Here is a 21,318-nt window from a genome sequence, read left to right on the forward strand (position 1 = left end):
TTTTATGGGCAATTGCACATCTACCTACGCGTAGTGCCGGGTCTCCTCGGGAGCCACTTCCTTAGGCACGGCGGGCAGAGCCAGGAGGGCAGGCATGCAGCCTTGGACCTGGAGAGAGAGCCAGCTTGGTTTAAGTTGAGAGGATTTAAGTAAGGGTTTAAAATATGAACCCCGAATTTTATCATGGAAAAAGTGGAAAACCTTGCGGTTAATGGGGAATTGGCTAGCGCAGCTTCATGTAAAAAGCTTTACTTTTTTTTTTTCCTTGCCTGCCTAGGATACAGAGAGATGCCCGGCATTTCCCATCGCTGAATTTCTGCAGCTCGCCCCGCCACCTGGCAGCAGAAAAGGCACCGGCCTGGCACCGAGACCCCGGTAAAGGAGTCGGCAGATGGGGCGAGAGACAACGGCGCAGGCAGGAGGGAAGGGAGGTCGTACTGGGGAGACAGCTGAACATCCTAAAAAGAACCAGAGCATGGGCTGCTGCAGTTTGCAGGCAGAAAACAGGTTAAAAAAAAAAATGCTCGCTCTGGCGGACTGGAAACGTGCAATCCAGGAGAGTTTTGGCAACCACAAAGTTAATAGTAAGTTCACCGTAGCTCATTGTAAATCTTACATATTCTGCGCGCCCCCCGCAACCCCTTGCCTTGTTCGCTCTTTCTTCCTTGACGTAAAATTACCAGCTACGTTATCACTCGGAGCAAAGCCACCCGGCCTCCCTCGCCTGCCCTCGGCCTCCCTCCGGGGCCGCCGCCCGGTCCCGCTCCGGGCCCGGCTCCCGCCAAGCGCCCGTCACCGCCGCCTCCCGCGCTCCGGTGGCAAGAAAACCGCGCATCCCTGCGATTTCTGATCCTCCCGGGGTTTGCGCCCTTGTCCGTTTCCCGTTAGCAGTAGGGCTCCTGCATGGAGAACACCACCACAAGGAATTTCCATTCGGCTGAACCGCCGGTTTCTGCTCAACACTCACGGGGCTGGCGAGATCCCTCCCTCTACCCCTCCTTTCACTCAGTCACTTGTTTAAAAATAAACTTAGGAGCCATCTTTATAATTTAGTTTACTTCCGAATATTTTAAATATTATGAAAAAAAAGCCATAAACAACGCTGTTATTCAAAACATTTTGAGGTATAAAACATAAAAAGATTTGGGTTTTCTTTTTTTCCTTTTTCTTTTTTTTTTTTTTTGGTTTTGTAAAAAACACACACAGTGGTTTATTGAGTACTTACAACGTTTACACCTTCAATATTAATTAGATTCCACTTTTTCCCTTACGGACGGAAGTGCACATAACCAATAACTGTTGAAAACATCTTCAAATACTGAACGACCACAACAAAATTACAACACTAAATACCGAGTCAACCGAAACATTGGTGCAACTGTTTCTGTTGAAATATAACTTTATAATCCCATGAATATTTATATCCAAAAGGCCAAGTATTAAAGATACACTTCACATACACACTAATGCCAGGGAGGGATTTTTTTTTTGTCCTTTTCTACGTTTCTGTTTTCCCCGTGTGTTTTATACAGAGCAAATAACATTCACGAAACTATTAGAGACATTACCCCTTACCAAGCTGGAGTTTCCTCTTCATATATGGAATGCTTTTTCCCTCTCCTTCAAATATCCACGTTTGGGGGGGGGGGCGGGTGGGGGCGAAATTGCACATAAATAAACCGGACGATTCCAAATACAAAGAGTCCTCAGAGGAGAGCTCACTACCGAGACTGAGAGGACGGCTCCTCCAGTCCTGCCGTGCTCACTGCTTGAGCTCCAAAGCCCAGACATGCTGCGGCCAGCCAGTCCTCCCTTTGGTTTTCTTATCGTTGCTGCTAACTGTGCTTTTCAAGATTTCGTTCTGGGGAGAGAGGGTGCCAAGGACGAGAAAGAGAGAAACAAAAGGGGAGAGGAGAAAAAAAAAGGTTAGAGAGATTCCTCCCTTTCCTCGGTCACCTCTGCCCTGCCCCGAGAGGGAAACCTACCGGGAGACACGGGCTGCTGCCCGGGCCTCCTGGGGACAAAGCGAGGCGGCCTCCGAGGGCGAAGCCGCCGCCCGTGGGCGCGGCCCCGCGTCGCGCGCGGCCGCCCGTGGGCTCCGCGGCACGGGGAGCGGGATGGGGTCTCAGTGGCGCCGGCCGCCGGACGGGAGGTGGGGATTTCGGCAAGGTCGGCGCTAACCCAGCCCCTCCCGGGCTCCGGGGTGGAGATGGGCACCGGCACGTAGCCTGGCGAAAAACGGCGGGCCAGCGGCCACTCAAGTCTGCCGAAATATCGCCCGAGCGTGCCGTGGGGCCTACGCGGAGCGGGGCCGGCGCTGCCTCGCCAAGCCGGCTCTTCCCCTTCAAAGTCAGAAACGTCCGAGCGCAGGGCGCAGCGGCAGGAAAGCCCTGCGCTGCCAGTTCCCACTCGCCGAGGGTTTAAAAGTCGGGCTGGCCTTAGCAGGTAATCGTGCCTCTCGGCTGTTACTTAAGGGAGCGGAGGCTTGTCCCCGGCGGGATCACGGTCTAGGATCCGGGACAGCCCAGGGCTGTGCCCGTACCGCTCTCGGCCCGCAGGCACGGCCAGGGACGAGCGGGACCGAGATGTCCCCCGCGCACATCACCCGGCGACCCGACCCAGCCGAGCGTCGGGTGCGCAGGGATGGGCCACCGGCGGGCGACCGAGCAGCCCCCTGTCCTCTGCGGCCCCCCCGCCCCGTCCCGTCCCACCCCGGAGCACTGACCAGCTCTTTCTTCCGCTTCTCCTCCTTCACGTCTGTCTTCTTGATCTCTGCCTTGAAGGCCTCCGCCTCCCCGTTCTGGTCGTCCTTCGCCAGCAGGTCCATGAGGTAGGCGATGTAGCTGGTGGCCAGGCGGAGGGTTTTGATCTTGGAGAGCTTGGTGTCGGCGGGCACGTTGGGGATGCACTCCCGCAGCTCGGCGAAGGCGCTGTTGATGCTCTGAGTCCTGCGCCGCTCCTTGCGGTTCGCCGTGCCCCTGCGCTTCACCGGCCGGGGCCCCCCGAGCCCGGGCGGGCCGCTCCCGGGCGGCACCCCCCCGTAATGGGAGTGGTCCATGCCCGGCGCCCCGTTGGCGTACTCGGGGCTGTAGGACAGAGCCATGCTGTAGTCGGGGGGAGACATCTCCGGGTGGCTGCTGATGAGCCAGCCGTGGAAGTAGGGGTTCTCCTCGTGGCCGCAGCGGGTGGCGGCGGCGGCGGCGGCGGCAGCGGCGGCGGCGAAAGGGTAGCCCTCATGGTGCACCACCGGGTGGTGGGGGAAGCCGCCCACTAGACTCATCCCCGCTCCCTAGCGCACCCCACCCCGCCCCCCCGGGCCCCAAAACAAAGGTTTCCCCTCCCCGTCCGCCCCCCACCCCCCGCCGCACCGGCGGGAGATGCTCCCCGCCGCTCACCCCTCAGCACTGCCCCGCTGCCCGCTGCCTCTCCATAGGGCGCTGCTGCAGAGTCCCCGCGGGTGCCCGAGCGGTCCCCCCTCCCCAGGCGCCGCCGCCGCCGCTCATGCGTTGTGCCTCCACCTCCTCCTCCTCCTCCTCCTCGCCCGGGGCCGGGTCTTCGAGGAAGCGCGCACAGAAAAAAAAAAAAAAAAAAAACAACAAAACTATGGAGAGAAGTCGACCAGAACAAAATGGCTTGGCTTCCCAGCCCGGGATCTTCCTCGCCTCTTGCTGCCCTCTCCGCTCTCGCCAAGTCCGCCGCGGCCCGGCCGGGTGGTACTTACACGCGGCCCCCCTCCATGCGCCCCCGGCTCGGGGCGGGCGGGCGGGCGGCGCTCCCCTCGGCCCTGCGCGGCGGCGGGGCCGTCAGTGCCGGGCGGGCGCAGGCATCCCTGCCCGCCGCGCCGCGGGGGTCAGCGCCCCGGCGCTCCTCCGGGGCATCCGCGGCGCTCGGCCGGGCGGCGGCGGCGGGGCTCGGCGGGGCTGGGGGCACTGGCAGGGCTCCCCGGCACGAGCTCCATGTACAGCTACATGTTTAAGGGCCGCTCGGGTTAATATATGTCGTCAGAAGCGGCGGCCGCCAATGGCTGGCGGCAGGGGCGGGGCCCGCCGCCCTCCGCAATAAAACTTTTTGATGTTCGCTCTGCTAATTGCCCAGCTCCTCTTTTAGGATTGGCTGCCCCTCCGCATCCATAATGTAATTAAAACAAGGGGGGGAAAATTGTCATGGAGGCAGAGGTTAATGTAAGTATTTAGCAGATGCCTTACTGTAAAATCTGCATTAAAAAAAAAAAAACAACCAACAAACTCATTAAAACTTAAATATCGGATAATCTCAAACCAGGTACAGTATGTATCCAAGGAATTTCTTGACAAAAAAAAAAAAAAGAAATCTATGTGAGAGCTTGATGCGCTGCGGCGTGGTTGCTTTTACAAAGTGCTTTGTGCCGGTGCGGTAGAGGAACAAATAAAACCAGCTACGGAGGGCACTTTATCGATCGCCCGGTGTGATAGGCATGCCCCAGCAACGCTCCGGCTCATACGTTTATTGCTGGTTAATACACACAAAGAGATGACTAGCTGCCGTGAGGAGGGAGACGAAGTTTCTCTGCCTCGTCTGTCAGCGGGCCGGCGATCCAAGTCAGCAAAGGCTGGCTCCGGCTTCGCGGCTGCCGACGTGCCGGGGGAGCGGAGAGCTCCGGGTTTGGCCCGGGACGCGGTTTTCTTCCAGAAAGAATTGCTTTGAAACACTCAAACCCGACTCTAACTGATTCTCTTCCAGCTTGCTGCCTGCGCCTACGCACCTCGGCCAGTATTCACCCGACCCACTCATGCTCCTGAAATCAGTTTCATGCTTGTTTAACTGGTCTGATCGGTAAGTAACCGAATATTTTTTACAGCATGTTCAGAGCTTATTTTCTAGCTTTTACTAACAAATATATAAAGATTTCGCCGCATTCCTGCTTCTGCAATAAAAAAATCAAGACCAGCATCTGCGGAAAGCAGGTTTAGTTATCGAAAGGGAATAGTGAAATGTTTGTTCAACGGCCAGGCCAGGAGGGAATCTCCCGTAGCTATTTAGGTGTTTTGCTTTGGTAAGCTTGAAGACATTACGAAGGGAAAATGAATCTCAAGCTGTAATTCATGGATAACTTGGAGGCCAGGCGAATTGTTGTCATCTTCAAATGGAGCCGAGCATTACTAAATTGCTGCGAAATATCAAATACCCACCCTTATGTGTGCTGGCTGGCGGCTGGGCTGATTCGGCGTATATTACAATGCAATCCTACAATATAGGCAGTGTGGAAAACTGTGTCAACAGGAGCTGAGGGGTCATAAATTAAAGAAAGAGAAAGATAGAGATGGAGGAGTCTGCGAAAGGAGGCAGCAAGAACCCCGAGTCCAATTTCTTGCAGCAGCTCAGTGCGCCCGCCGGACCCACTGCAGAGCCGGTGGGGAAGCGCTGGGGGGGAAAGAGGGCGAAAAGAGAGCCCCTCTGTGGGGGACCACCTCCACGCCTGGGGAGAGGAGAGCCGCTAAGCCCCAGACGCCCCGGCGCGGAGGCGGGCTGCCACCAGGACACGGGGCTCGCGGGGGCCCGGGTCTTTGCGGGTGGGTGTGCGGGCTGTCGGCGGGGCGAGCCCGGCGGGGAGGTGGAGGTCCCCACCGAGGAGTGGCCCGCTGCGGTACCGGGGAACTGGCTCCGGCGGGGAAACAGCAAAGGCGAAACAGGGCGGGCGCCGGCCCCGCGTTTTCAGCAGGACGGGGAGTGCAGAGCTGGACCCGACGAGGGGACGTGCGCGGAGAACAGAAACGCAGCCGTACGTTTATAGATGTATATACACACATGCCTGCGCGCCTGGGTGTAAACCGAGTACGAAAGTGAAAAACTCGTCCAGATGTAGAACTGATGTATATACACATATATCTTATACGTGCACACACATGCTTGTAACTAAAATGACTGATGGGTATCTGTAGCTATATAAGCACACACGTAAATATATTCTATTATCGGCGGGAAATAACGTGTCTCCATTGAGGATTTTTAAATTGAAGAAAGGCCGTGGGCAGCCGGCGCGGGCAGAGCCCGGGAACGGCCAGGCAGCGCACCCCTGCCGCGGGGGTGCCGTGCCTGCGGGGCAGCCTGGCAGTCCACCCCGGGTCTGCAGCAGTCCTCCAGTTTTATTTTGCCGCTATGTTTTCCTTGATGCGAAGAAGAAGCGGGCGTTGTCAAGGCCGGAAAGGTATATTGGCTTGCAAACTGCATGGTGTTTCTTTGCATTCTCCTTATTTGTGTAGGAGCTTTCCAATATACTGCAGGCTGGACTGCAACTGTGACAGTCACTACGGTCAGTCCGATAACATCTCCCATGATGAAGGAAACGGAAAACGTGAGGCAGAGAAAAAGTAATAAAAGATACAGGAGATATCGATCAGAACACCAGTCTCCAAAGCTAGCATCATTATTGCTTAATTAGCTTTGGAGAAAGAGGGTCTCTAGATAAAGCACCCAGCATGATCTTATATATTTTTTTTCCTCCTATCCCCCAGCAGTTGTTTATGCGTTTTATAAAGCGAGTTTTAGAGCAAATGCAGCTCTTGTGTTCTCCCTCAGTTTTTAACTACTCGGGCTGCCCGATCAGGGGTTATAGCCTTTTCTGTTTGATCAACGCGTTGGAAACCGCTGCAGCCCTAAGTACCTTTCCCAAGGCTAGGCTTAGAGTCCGCTAAAAAACACCAGCGTTTTGCCGATCTTCCATGTATTGGTTTGATTAGATATTTTTCCGTGCACAAATAATTTGCTTAAAAAAAACCCACAACAAAACCAAAACAAACCCTCTAGCCTTATGTCACTTATTTCGCTGCCAAAATGGATGCATGTCAGGCGGCGATTTATCTGGGCTTTGCTGCCAGGCAGGACTTTCCTAGCTCGCTGTAATTAAGAAATTTTGGTGGCGACTGTGCCGAGGCAGGTTCCCCCCCCCTCCCTTTTTAATTTTATTTTGTCGGAGGGGTGGGATGAGGGGGCTGTATCGTTACTTTTGCCTCGCGGTTGTTGCCTCTCTGGCTCGACAGCTCTCCGCGGGGCTGAGCAGGAGGAAGGGGCTGCCCCTGCCCCGGTGGGTGCCCCGCTGCAGGAGCCCGAGGAACGGAGGGCGGCGGGGGGCGGCGGGTAGGGTCCCCGCTCCTGGGGACAGTCCCGGCCTCGCCACCGGGCCGCTTATCGTCAGGTCACTTCTCTCCTTCGGGCCAAGGGTAGAGTGGGATTTGGGGATAACAAAACAATAGAGCTGTGCTTCCCCCCCCCCACCCCCGCCTCCCATCCCGGGCTTGTGTGAATTAAGCTAAATTGCAAATTAAGCTAATGTCTCCGAATCAGAAGAAACCGTAGGGAACCGGGGAAGAGATGCCGACGCTGGGTGGTCGGAGACCCCCATCTTGCCGGGGCGTCTCGGGAGAGCTGGCTGTGAGAGCCGCAGGCACAGAGGGCCGGGCGTTTGGGCGAGAGCCTGGCCGGTGCCTGGGCAGCGAAGCCTCTCACCGTCTGCTCCATCCCTGCACCTTCTTGTCGAGGAGCGCCCGATATCGGGGGGTGAGCGATTTTGGGGGTCACGAAGCCAGCCGGGGCAGGGCAACAGAGGGAGCTGCGGGACCCGTGGCTGTGCCCCGCGGCCGTGCCCGGTACCGAGCCCGGCCCCACGCCTGCCCCGCTCCGCGCAGCGGCGCCGGGTCCTCCCTTCTACTTTATCGTTTTCATGAAAGCAAATAAACAATCAGACCCACAAAAGAACCCCAAGGGCGCCCCGTCCCTTCCATCTGAGGCGCAGGCCTGGCCGGACAGTCGTGTGTGTGTGTGTGTGTCCCGACGGCTTTCCTCCCTGGCAGCTCCTAAAGTCCCGGGGGTGCGCGGCAGGGGTCGGGGCTGCAGGGTACCTCTCCTTCCTCCTCCCGCCCGGCTGCCTACCACATCGCTCAACCGCCCGGTGCACGGCTTGAAAAGCCGAGACGCGTTTGAATTTATAGAGTGCATGATGTCATTGACCCGGGACAAAACGTATCAGAAAGGCGTATCATTGTCGGGTGGATTTGGGGATGCCGAAACAGCCCGCGTCCCAGGGATGCAACGCATCCTATCCCTGGGCCATGGTTTAGGAGTTCGCAGAAGGACGTAAACCCGCAAGAAAACGGATTTTTGTAAAGAGGCACCGGAGAAATATCATTTGAAGGTCAACCTGTCAGTGCGGGTTAATGAAAAAGACTTGTGCCTAATGGGCCTACTTATATCCTCCGTTACGCTCACACAATCTGGACTTCAACGTCCAGGGCAGAGGGCAGAATCGGGCCCAGCAGGCCCGAATTAATTGCTGCCATTGGAGGTGGAGGAACCCTGGTTTACGTTACTATTATCGGTAATGAACGCCCACATATTTCAGGCATGATAATCTCGCAGCCGTTGTGTATACAAAAAAAAAAAAAAAAAAGGAAAAAAGAGCAGGGACAAGAAAAACCCAAGAAACTGACCATTTTGTAAGTCTCAGTGATTGGCCATAAGCGCGGGACCCTACGCGTTTTACCGCTGCATGTGTAAGCAATTATTCGAAGATTGCTTATATTTGTGACCGAGGATCCAGAGTTGCATTTAGACCATAGACGGGAATCACGGAAAGAAAAGAAAGACACAACGAACTCCAGCCAAGACCCCTTCTTTGTCAGAAGAACAATAATAAAGACCTTATAAAATTCTGCTGTGAACGCACAGTGTGTCTCTATTTATTGGGTTTGTCATGCATCTATCCTATACGTACATGTGCATAAACACGCACGTGTATGTATGCAGACATGCACACGTGTTTTTTTCACGTAATGTTTTTTGCATCCCTGGGAAAGAGCATCTTAAACCGCGCTTGAGCTCGGCGCTGATGAAATAGCTGGCAAATGTAATTGCCTTCATTAACAAATATTTTGTCCTCCAGCATCTGATGTTCAGGCGTTGGAGGAAGCAGAGGTTAGGCTGGCACCGGTTTGGGTTTAGGCTAACAAAAAACAACAGTTCTATGGTTATTCTTCATGGAAAGCCTCCATTTAACAAGGCTAGGGTTTAAGCAGCGTTCATAGATCAAAGGTAACCTCGCTCGGCTTACAAAAAAAAAAGAAAAAAAGAAAAAAGATCCCTCTGGAGCAGTGACAATTAACTGCAATTTCGCCCTAACTGCACACCCCAAAACGCCGGTGTCGTCCTGCCGGTGCCCCCAGCGCCGTGTACCTGCTGCACCGCACCCCGCTCCCGCTCGCCCGGGACCGGCTGCAGCGCACGGGCTCGGCTTAAAACTCGGCAGCTGAGTCCTGCAAATGTCGGCTGCACACTTGTTAGAAGCATCAGCCTGGACCGCAATTCCTATATGCGTATCTCGGTGTAATTGATCTGGCTGAGTGAGGTCTTTCTGGTAATTTGGATACACCAAGTCTCCAGTTAATGACATATAATCAGCCTTTAGGTCACTTGGTCATTCTCTTATTACAAACCCCTCCTGCTCTCTCTGATCTCCTTTCAAACTAAATTTCACACAAACAAATAAAGCAAGACAGGGACAAGTCCTTAAAATACAAGGGAGAAATATTGGAGAATTGCTCGTGGGGAACTATAAACATTTTTGAAAGAAAACTGAAAAGATAGGAAAGAACATCTTATCGAGAAAGAGAGCATTGTGTACAAAACACGGAGGGAAAAACGGTCTGGCTTCTGTTAAAAATGACATAAAATTAAAATAAAAATAATTACAAACAGAAATGGCATAACATAAACAGAAGGCAGGAGGTTTTACTAGAAATTCGCGGCCGTACTGTAACTTGTTCTTGCAGATGATCCAACCGATCCCTGGATACGCAAAATCTTTATTTGCTTCACTTTAGCTGGGGGGGGGGGGAAAGTGGTTAAAAATTGTCTTTACTCTTCTCTTCAGGAAAGTAACTGAAGAAGCCGGGAAATGGAGAATTGAGTGTCATGTACCTCCTCAGACCTTCAGGGAAACGGAGCCGTGTCCAAAACGTTGGGTGCAAATGCGACAACAAAAATAAATATTTTACATCACCGCGCAGAACATATTTTACTAAGTCAAAGTTTTGTTATTCTGCTTTTCCTTTTTCTTCCCTCTAGGAAGAGACAATGCTCCCTTTTTTTATTAGGTATGCCCTAAAAGAGTATTTTGATCTCCGTCCAGGTATATATATATATATGTATATATATATGTATACACACAGAGACACCTACACGTTGAGCAGAGACGCTGGCGGGGATGCCGGTGCAGAAGCTGGTGCGGCGCCGGGGAGCGGAGCCAGCGGCCATGCCCTCGGTACGATCCGAGGGCCCTGCAGGCACCTCATGGCGAACGCGAGCCCCGTTTTTCGGAACTAAAGTACATCTAGAAAATCGAGAGCGGGGGAATTTCAACGTCCTTCAAGTGTCAGCGCCTGGAGGAAGAAACCTGAAAAGAGGAGTGAAATCCGCACCCCCTTACAGGCACCAGCACCTTTCCAAATATTACCTACGTGCGTTTTGCCGGAGATCTCATTCGCCTGTGGCACGGGGCTGGGGCGGGCGCTAACGGAGCCCGCGGGCGTGTGGGAGAACGGGTGCCGGGCAGGCTGACACAGTGAGGGAAAACGGGGCAAGGAACGCGTGGAACAGGGTGTCACAAGGCCCCAGCGCCGCCCGTGTTAACGTGACACATCTTGTTACTTCCTCACTACATTCCCGATCTTCTCAGCATTTCTTAGGGCCCTCGTTTTTGTTCTTTTTTTTTTTTTTTTTTTCTTTCTTTCCCAACCCGCCCTGGAGCTGCCGGGTTGAAGCAGGAGCCCGCAGCCAGTCAGTGATCCGACTCGGTAAATCGAGGGCCTCCGGGGAGGCAGAGCCCCGACGCCGCGGTCCGGTCGGGGCGCACGCCCGGGGCACCGGCCACCCCCACCGGGAGAGGCCGGGGATGCTCAGCCCTGCCCCGGCACTGCCCCCGGCGGGGCCCGTCGCCACCCCTCCCGCTGCCCGGGGGTCGAAAAGCCTTTAGGCCGAGAGGGAGGAGGCGGGCTGGCCCCTCGCTGCCCCCCGTCCCTCCGGCGTCCCGCCCGGGAGCAGCCCCGCCGGGCTGGGGGCGGCTGGAAAGGGTTAAGCGACCCCCCCCCCCCCCCCGGAGCCCCCTGAATGCCACCACTTTCCTCTAGAGGTCTCATTAGGGAAACCCTAACTGCTGTTTTCAACGTTTCCTCAATCAAGAGCCTTTAAATAGAGCTCCACAAACAAATTGGCGGCAAAAAGCGCAGATCTTGTCACGGGCGAGGCCGATCCAATATTTCACCCTTGTTTGCTTTGTAATTACGGCCTGGCTTGTGGCTACCTGCCCGCTGGGGCCAGCTCCCCTTGCCCCCCCCGCCTCTCCCCGCGCCGCCCCGCGGACACTTTGGCCGAGGCCAGGGTGGGGGAGCGCGACCGCCCGGAGGAGCCACTTAGCAAGTCACCTTCGTTAAAAAAAACCCAAAAAGCAGAATCGCTCAGTCCCAACTAAATGCTGCCTGAGATTTTGGTTGGTGTTTTTTTTTTTTTTCCTTTTTTTTTTTTCCAGCGCTCTGAAGCCACGAGCTTTCCAGCACAGGAGATTTCCCCCAAGTCCCCGCCTTGCTTCCTAAGCCGGGGTCAGGGATCAGGCCGGCGTCCCGCTTGTCCCCACGCAGGGCTCTGCAAGCGGTTGCCTTTGCTTTGCCGGCTTCACTCCCCCTCTCTCTGTTTCAAACCGCTCTTATGATTTGTCGTATTTTCCACAGCTGCTTATTCTTGTTTGACGGTTGTATAAAGCCGCTTTAAATCCTCGGCAGGAAGAATAAAAGTTAAAACCGCTTGGACGGGTTCCTACAGACTTGCGGGCTGGTTGCGGGTCCGTTTCGGTCCCTGCGTAACGACCCCTCTGCACACATCAGGTCTCGATAAGCCTGGTTGCTGCGGCTCGGGGCAGCAATCCGCCCGCTAGTATCAACAAAAATAGGAGCTAATTCAATTATGCCTGAAAGCCGGGGTGTGACAGAGGGAAACTTTGGCGCTTATGAGCTAAGCTGCTATATTTGCTTTCCTATAAACCGACGGGAATATTTTATGATGGAGGGGAACAGTACAACACAAAAGGGAAATATGACAATAAATCTCTTTTTATGGATTCTCTCTAGCAGCAAAACACAACGATTCAACGGGTTTACGACTCAACTGTTCCGCAGGTACATCTAAAGATATCTACATGGCAAAAATACCCCGCTGTCCCCAGCCCCCCTCATCAGAGAGACCCAACTCTCCCCCGCCTCCCCGCCTCAGTTCAACGCCGAAACCGCCCTGTGACTTCCATGGGAGCAGCCCTGGCACACGAGTGCACATCTGGCCGCTGCAGGGACCGGCTCCGAGTCTTTATGGTGCCACTGGCGCTGCCCTTTCATAGTTTACCGGTACGCAAAAACTTTAAGTCAGAAGTAATGCTCCACCATCCGTCCCATAATGAGCACATTAGGCTGTTTTCTTTCTAGTTACTCCAAAACTATTGACGGTCGAGATCGTTTATCCGCCCGTGGAGCTAAATTACAGCTTTAGTTTCACAGGGCCAGTTTTTAAAGAGATTTTTGCATGCTAAAATAAAGATAGCTACTTCGAGGGGAGGATTTCAAAGTGTCAAAGGGTCTAACGCTCCTTGAAGTAAGTGCAGGTTCAGCATATGAATCCGTTTGAGGATTTAAACCCTGGTTACTTTTGGAAACCAAAATACACAGCTCTCTGCTTCTCGATACCTTTAAAAATCTGCCTCATGGAAAATATATTTTTTCAGAGTCATGTTCCACTGTTTTAACAACATTCTGCTGTTTTAACAGCATTCGTGCATCCTAAAACTGTTTTATTCAATGCAAGCATCCGAGGTGCTAGGAACATTTTGTTATCTGTCTCCATGCCTTGTTTTGGTTCTTTCTTATTATCAGCTCCTGATATTGCTTACCCTGAGCACCCAAATCCAGGATTAGGTCACCTAGGGAGCAGGGAATAGCTGGTAGGTCTGTTGGTTTGCTGCTGGGCTGCAATTATTTGGAAGTGCGGGGCTTGAAACAATTGCTTCACACACAATCTCACAGCGCAGTGCTTTTCCTATCTCAGCACACACACATGCATGCAGCATGGCTCTTTAAGTGACTGGTCACTGGGAAGTCTAGCAGCTATGAAAGCAGAAAGCAGAGGTAGCATATAAAGTTAAATGTATCCTTTCAAAGATAAGTCCTTTCAGTTAAAAATTGTCTTATGTATTGCTAAATGAAAGTCATGCTGCCCTTTTCCCATGCTTTTTTTTTTTTTAATAGAACATGCAAGTGATTTCAGAGCCCTAGTTTTATTAAGAAAGGTTGTAGAATGGTCTACAGTTCAAATATGTCAATCCTAACCATGTATTGAACAACATCTATAAAATACATCCATGGGAAAAAGAAAGATCACAAAACCTCACAGATGCAGTCCTCATCAGTACAAGCTGTGCTACTTAAGCCAACAAGACTGCTGCTCACCAGAGTGGCACCTATTTGTATGAATTCAAGTTTTGCATGTGCCTACTGTTAATGGGAACAATTTGTACACACTTGAGCCAGCTCATACGCTATTACCAGCCTTGCAGAGGAAGGCAGAGCACAGCGTACACTAATTTTACTCAATTTTTCACTAAGCAAAGTAGCCTGCGCTGAGCTCTATGCTGTTGCAATAAGGCGCTGCAAAGCACCGTTTCACACGCTTCAGGGACCTCTACGCTACAGTCTGCAGTATAGAGAGAGTAGTGGGAAAAGTGAGTACTGGGTGTACATACATCTTTGCTTGCCTGGAAGCCAAGGACTCTGCCCTGCATACCCTGGAGCCCATGAAGGGCTTTCCCTGACTCCATTCCCGTACTATTCATAAAGAGATGTCCTAGCTTGTAAAAACGGTACATGCCTATTTCGCATGATATGTGCATGCACACATCTGGGCTGCATGTGTGGAAAAGTAAAGGCACACACCGCAAACAATTTTACATGTGCAATTTTCCAAGTATGGGTCTATGGGTCTATAATGCAGCATATCTACAGTGCAGAAAATGACATTCTTCTGCACAGGAGGGCGTTTTTAAGTGGCTTTCAAAGAAAAAAAAAAAAGCATCATTATTCTTGGTAGCACAGTTAGCAGCAGCTTATTTCTCCTGGTGGCTCCTGGTTCTGTAAACCCACCAAGACAGAGTGTTGCTCCTAAATAGCAACATGCACACAGCAATCAGAATATTTCATATATTCATTTCTATAGGCTGATGTTATTAAAATTAAAAACATCTGCTTTAAGGAATGCAGATTTTCTGGATGTAAATGCTTTACTCCCACAGTAAATTCAGCTACTCGGGAAACAAAATGTGATTCTAAACAGTCATTGCATTGTTTGACACAGTAGCAAATGGAACAACGCTGCCCTTAATGTTGTTGTTGTTCAACCAACAACTGGAATTGGATAAAGGCTTTCAGCTGGGAACACTTTTCTAGTACCTCTGTAGGTAATGGGATTCTTGCTGTGTGCTGCTCTCTGACCATTAGGCTCTGCATACTGGGCAGGGGTTCACCCTCCTCTCACCAAGACAGCTCCCAAAGAGGGGAGCTGTTGTCTGTCATAGGCCTTTTAATGATTGTCTGTTACCAGCTCACCGACACAGTACTGCAAAGGAGAGAGCAGTGCGTGGAGCCCCATCTGCCTGCCTTTCAGATACTCTCATCTCATCCCGATTAGAGGCACTGTGGGCTAGAAACTCCTCCCCAAAGTCAGGGGAGAGAAATCTCCTCCCTTTTGTGAGCCCCTTAAAAATCATTGGGAAAATGATTTTAATACTTGTGTTAGTTTCTCTCATATTGAAGCTATGTGTGCCTGTTTAAGAATGGGTAATTATGTGTATTGACTACCACATAACACATTGATTGCTGTGCTAATGACATAAGTGCAATCAATATCAAAGGTGGAGTTGCACTGAACACTGTGATATGTCCATGGGACATTTTGTTGCTTTTGCTTGTCAGGCTGACTCTAAATAGAAAAAAAAAAAACGTTGCGGATGGGAAGTATTGATCCTCTTGACATGGGAATAAAGAAAAATGGAAGATAATCCATTGGAGGATGTTGCCCTGAGCTACATGGAGGTGGCGCATGACTAAGAAAGCATTATGTGACATAGGAGTGTGTACGGTGCTAGCCAGAAGAAAATAATGGATGTTAACGTCCTTTTCTTATTCCGACTCCTTATAGACCTGCCACTGGGTAAATTTGGGGGTTTCAGAAATGATGTATAAATGGAAACTTAGATGAAACATGTCATTAGTGTAAACTAAGTAAAAGCATACCTTGATGTCTATCTGTCTTTTAGAAAAGAGTCCTAAATATGTTCAAATACTTTCATGTGTTGGGAAGAATTTGTCCTTCCTTTGGATCATAGGTAAAAGAGTTTGGAGACAGGTTCTCTTCCAGTGGTCTGGAAGACCTCAAGGACATTTTAAATACTGATCGCTACTACACCTTCCCATAGTTGCTGTCAACAGGAAATCTGCTGTTTGTGGGATGGATGCTATGAAGTTATAAATAGGACAAAACCAGGATTATAAATTCTAATATTGTTTATATCCTATGTAAGCTGATAAACACACATGCACATACACATACATATAGGAATTTGAAAAAAAGGGATTTAGTAATTTCCTTTCAGTATTTACGTCTTAACCACGTTAACCAGTGTTCTAGTTCAAAAGAAACATTGAGATCTGGCAGGATTACTAATATTTGAGAGCTATCCAGCTCTTGAAAAATGTCTGGTTCTGCTTCCTTGGGATCCTCATGGATCATGTCTTTGTGGAGGCAGGTGTCTTCATTCCAGCTGGCCACATGAAGTTTCACTAAGTCATGTCTGCACGGAGTGTTTCAGTTGTTGGTCACTGTAAAAATGTAAACTATTTGTGCTTTCAAAATTGGGGATTAAAATAACGAGAAAAAGAAAGTAAAACCCATTCATTAAAACCGACTTGAAGGAAATGCTTAAAGAAGGGAAACAGCTGATTATGAGAGAATTCTGTACTTCTTATGGTTATGGCTGTGAAACACTGATTGCAATTCTTGTATGGAGTAAGGGGTGTTCTAGCGAACTGTAGGTTAGATGCTTACTCTCAGGACAGATGAACCACATTTTGTTTCCTTGATATATAAAGAACAGAACGATAGTTGCCAGGCAGAACTGCACTGTTGAAGTCTAGAGATAAGTCTGAAGGGGCACATGAACACAAAGATCCATTGCAGTCTGGAGGATGCTGCCTAGAAGGATAGATACAATTAAAAAAAAAAAGTTAGAAAAGTTTTTTTTTTGGTGACTTAAAAATATTGCAATTAAAACTATTATTAAGCTAGATTAAATGAAGCAGAAATTTGCTTTCAGGTTTTAGAACCAAGAATGTTCTTTGTGCCTCTATCCATTTCTGCGCTCCACGTACCCTACGCTGTTTACACGAGGATTATCTTGTTTATTTTATAGTTATTATACTGCATAGAAACTAATCAAGAGAATATTCCTTTTTTTATGACAAAAAATGGATGTTGAATTGCTCAAGTTGCTTTTATACAACATTCTTGGGTTTGCGATAGTGTGATATTTAATAACGTGTTTATAAAGGCAGATATAATAGTTTATCAGATCTCAGGCAGTCATAATAACAAAACTGCCCTTAGCCTGAGTGCTATGTACTGTACTTTGTAACTTACAACACAGCACTTTCTAAATTCATAAACTAAGAAAGTTGCCTTTAGAAAGTTACCGAAGAATCAATCTTATAAGAACTAAGAAATCTTTTCCTAAATATTTTTTCTGTAACTGAGTCCCCATACAAATCATTATTAATAGCTTGGACTCAGACAGAAGCTGCGCTCCCTTGTAGCATGCAACACATGCATGCTGTAAGATGTGTTCTTTATTTCTTACGGTTATTTAAATTGCCAGTGGAAGAGACCTTTCAGGTTAAACTACTATGTGTCTAAAATGGTATCCAGCACAAACAACAGCATAAAGCGAAGAAAAAAGACCAAAAGGAAGCTGAAGACCTTGCAGTGGGAATCTAATGGAGCAATGAGCAATTCAAGTGAGAGTTAATAGTTCATGAGACCATGAATAGAGAACGGAGCCTTTAATTTCTGTGTTGCTAGTCCAAGTCTCTACCAATTTCTCTCAAGTCTGTTTGGTGCATTCACTGCGACAGCATGTGTAAAGGGTTCTTCAGCAGGAAGCAAACCCTGTGCCAGTGAGTCCAGTCTTCCTCTCTGCTGAAGGACCTGCCCCAAGAAATCCTGCCGGCAAACACCAGGAGACCCAGGTTTACATCCCAAGCTAGTACTAGCCCCTCTCCATTCTTCTCCAAATTTCACACTCTTGTTATTCCCTATGCACAATCTCTCTTCTATTGCATGGAAAAGAAAGAGAAGATAGACATTTAAAAGTGGAGAACTGTTATTTGTAACTAAAGACCAATTTTTGGTCTGCAAATGGGCAACTACCTCCTTGACAGTCTAGCATTTACTTAATCCTCATACTGGAAGCAACTTCTGTGGTTATTCATGACAGGCACCTGTAGATAAACAATATGCCTCGGATCTTCCTTACAGTCACTATGAAATCATCATCCAATTACACTTTAACCTTCTACATAGTAGAGGAAGAAAAGTAACATTCATGTGTGTTTACATTAGGCAGCATGAATAAACATCAAATTCACATCCCTCTGTAAACCTTTATATATAAACCTTATAAGAAATACCGTATATAAAAAAGGTATATTTTCTGGCTGGGCAAAGATTCTCCTTGTGTTTCTAACAAGAAGTCTGATTGCATAAAATTGACATAATTCTTTGCAAAAAGGGCCGTGGTTTTTAATTCTTGATCAGACTTTGATCTGAGAGTACTACAGAGATTGCGCTCTGCTGGAGTGCGCTCTCACAGAAAAAAGATCAACCAATAGTTGTGCAAGGAGCAGCGGCTTCCTTTTACATCTAAGAATTTCTAAGAAATCTAGGAAAGATGAGTAATTTCTGTCCTTATTGCTAGTTTTAGAGGAGATGTACAGCAGTCCCAGGTGATTATTTGATGTCAGAAGAGAAGCAGCATAAAAAGGGAAAGGTTTTATAGTTGAAAGTGATAAGTGACACAGGTAGGTAAACAATTTTCACCTGGTAAAACATATTCTTAAAGGATTTTGTGGGAGACCATCAAATACATCTGATCTACTGAACATTTTTTTTAAAAGCAAGGATTGCAGTCAGGACTCTATCACGATGGGGTCAGCCACTCAGGTTCTTGCAACATTTCTGTGGATTCATACCACATTGTTACTGGTAGATAGACTGAAGCATAAGAATCAACACTTTACATGACTTCATTGAGGGATGGACTCCAAAACATGAGGTGGATGAACGGGTGGTTTTCTTATCCTCAACAGAAATATATATAGTTGAAAAGCTGCAGACTTGGAATATGTTCATAGATAATGTCTTGCAAGCAGATTTGTTTTCGAAAGTTGTGTTTTCCCAAGTCTATATAATCTGGTCAGAACAGTATCGATATTTTCCAACAGGAAAATCTATCCATATAGATGGATAACTATCTATATCCATAACTACCCATAACTAGAGTTGATACTGCCACAGAATGGTTATTCCAGGAGGAAGAAATATCTAATGGAGAATACTTGTGATAATCAAGAGCCTTCTGATGTAGATAGAGAATGGATAAGTCTCCAAGAACCAAATTTGCTGCCGCCTTAGCCCTCTTGAGCAATAAGAGTTCTTGTCCACCAGCTGGTGAGAAGATGTAGGCAACAGATACATTTTTCCTAATGGGCTGGGTTAAGAAGAGAACTGCAGAGGATTGGGTAGCAACTTTGAAGTTTTGTATGGAGATATATCATGGTATGCCATTTCCTTTACTTTAAGAACCGAAGGCATGGAGAAGCAGAGCATGTTGTGAGCAAGACAGCATCAGATGGACAGATACCATGATAACAGAGAAGGAGGCTACATTTGGAACTGGGTAGAGTGTGATGTTTTAGAATTTAAAGGAATGCGAGCTGAAGATGTAGAAGAGTAATTAAGGATTTTGGTAAAAAGCAAACTTATAATGAAAAAGTAACCTAAAAAGAGCAGAAAAACATAAATTTATTGAGTGGGAGTGAGATTACAGACTTTGAAGAGAGACTCAGAGAAAGAAACTAAGTTGAAAAATGGACCAGGAAATAAGAATAGAGAGAGACAAGAGCAAAGAAAGAAAAGCAAACTGAAGAAAGCAGAAGTAAAAGTACTATAGGGAAAGGACAAAAAAAAAGGTAAGATCTGGGACATGAGAGGAGGACATAGTGTAAAAACTGGAAGAAGTAAGAGAAGTGACTGAAGAGCTGAAAATTAAGATTTGAACAGCTCCTGCCATGGAAGGTGCCCGGTATGAGCAAGCCTGCCCGTGCCTGTACATGCCACAGGGCACTGAGTCTCTCTTCTATGTACTCCGCATGATTACTTATGTTCCAGCTGAGTGGCAGATACTTTGCAGAATTTCTTATTCAACGTCTGGTTGGCCCTTGCTGTAAGCTAAGTTGGTCCTGTGGCTGCTTTAATGAGGTCACCTATGACCCTCTGTGGACATCAAAGACTGTTCCCAACTTGAGAACCACACATGCACAGTCTGGCTTCTGGTTTTTGATGATGCCCTGAAACTGGTATCAGTAATGAAATCACAAAGTCACCACTGCTATTCCTTCAGTGATCCCCCTTTGCAATGCCACTGATGCAGCTCCCTGGTCCTTGGACCAACCAACACCATGGCTGCTGCTGTTAGCTCAGAGGGGTCCCAGAGCCATAAAAAAAGTGCTCATATGAGATGTCCCCCAACTGAAGACCTTCAGTGAAAAAATTGTCATAAAAATTCGAATGACACTCTCTCGGAGCTTGCCAGTGCCTCATAAACTAATACAGCTAATCAGAAAGCTTGCTCTTCGGCATTTTGTTTTGACCTTATGTCACATTCTTAAATCCCATCAAAGTCAGAGAGAGACAGAGTGTATTTGAGAACAGAACCTGGTCCCAAGTTAGCTCATTTCTTTTGGTCTTTGCTGAAGATTTTGTAAAAAGGTGTAGTATGCAGAATTACAGAAGAAAATTTGTCAAGAGCACACATGTAACACAAAATTCATAGTGTTGTGATAAAATTAGGGGCTACATATATCTGGAGGATTTTGTTCAAGAATTGAAATAAATCAAACCAAACTAAAATATGAAGATGGGCTAGTAACGGTCCTGTCCATTCCTTGACAATTGCATATAGCTGTAACAGTGTATAACAGTGTCTAACATTTCTTGTCCCTGTCTCACCTTGGTGGACAGTGGTCTCCCTTCTATTACACACACCTTTGCAATCTCCCGTATGAACTAAGGCAATACGATGTAGCTGAGAAGGGAGATGTGAGTGTGTGAGGAGCTTCAGGCTAGTAACAGAGCCCCACAGCAGGTCTCCCCACCAAGTGGTAGTACTTCTTACCCACCCCACACAGTCTTTGCTGGCTTCTTGTGGAGTGGTGCAAAGTCTCATCGGGATGTTCAAAGGTCTCTGGACACTGCATGTAAAAACACCAACTGTGACTCTAGAGTAGGCAGTCTGGCTGGCAAGTCCAGTCCTTCACCTGGGATGCTAATTTCTGTCACCGTGAGAAAGTTAGTCTGTGGAAGAGACAGAGGTTTCCTGGGGTTTTGTAAGGAGTGTGGGGTAACACCCCGCAGTAACTAAGAGCCATCAGAAAGCTGGATCCACCAGCTCCAACATGTGAAGTTTGCTTCCTGTTTTTCTCCTTCCGATCCAATCCCCTAATATGTGTATATTTTAGAAACAAAAATAGCATTAAAAAATCTCCTAGCCACCAAGCAGTTTAATGCACATAGGAGACAGGATGAGAAAGACACTAAGTCACTGACTAGACCCCATCGCTGAATATTGCATGCTACTGCATGTGGTGCTGAGGGCTGGGACACTCCAGTTCTGCTCCAGAGGTTCTCTTTCATTTTGGGCAAGGTGTGTTATTTTGGACAAGCCAACATACACGTGCCTAAATCCTCAAGTGAGGTATTCCACATGTTAATCAGCCTGGAAATCGTTCTTAGTTTGTAAGTATTCAGAGCTCTGGGCAAGTGTCATAGGTATTGCTTTGAATGTAATGGTTGCCAATCACGTATTTTTCAGAAATGTCACCCAGGCTGGGGAAGAAACAGGCGCCTTCACTACCTGCGGTGGGGTTT

General features: G+C 48.7%; 1 protein-coding gene across 1 annotated transcript; it reads right to left on the reverse strand.

The window, feature by feature from the left end:
• Positions 1-287: 287 nt before the first annotated feature.
• On the reverse strand, positions 288-3,280 carry HAND2 (heart and neural crest derivatives expressed 2; the record flags this gene model as incomplete). The annotated part of the gene is made up of 2 exons (XM_081999725.1): positions 288-1,861; positions 2,726-3,280. 2 exons carry the CDS (start codon positions 3,278-3,280, stop codon positions 1,763-1,765), a joined length of 654 nt encoding a protein of 217 aa, XP_081855851.1. The 3' UTR covers positions 288-1,762.
• Positions 3,281-21,318: the final 18,038 nt, after the last annotated feature.

Source organism: Phaethon aethereus (assembly GCF_964289735.1).
Source record: "Phaethon aethereus genome assembly, chromosome: 4".
Classification (NCBI taxonomy): Eukaryota; Metazoa; Chordata; class Aves; order Phaethontiformes; family Phaethontidae; genus Phaethon; species Phaethon aethereus.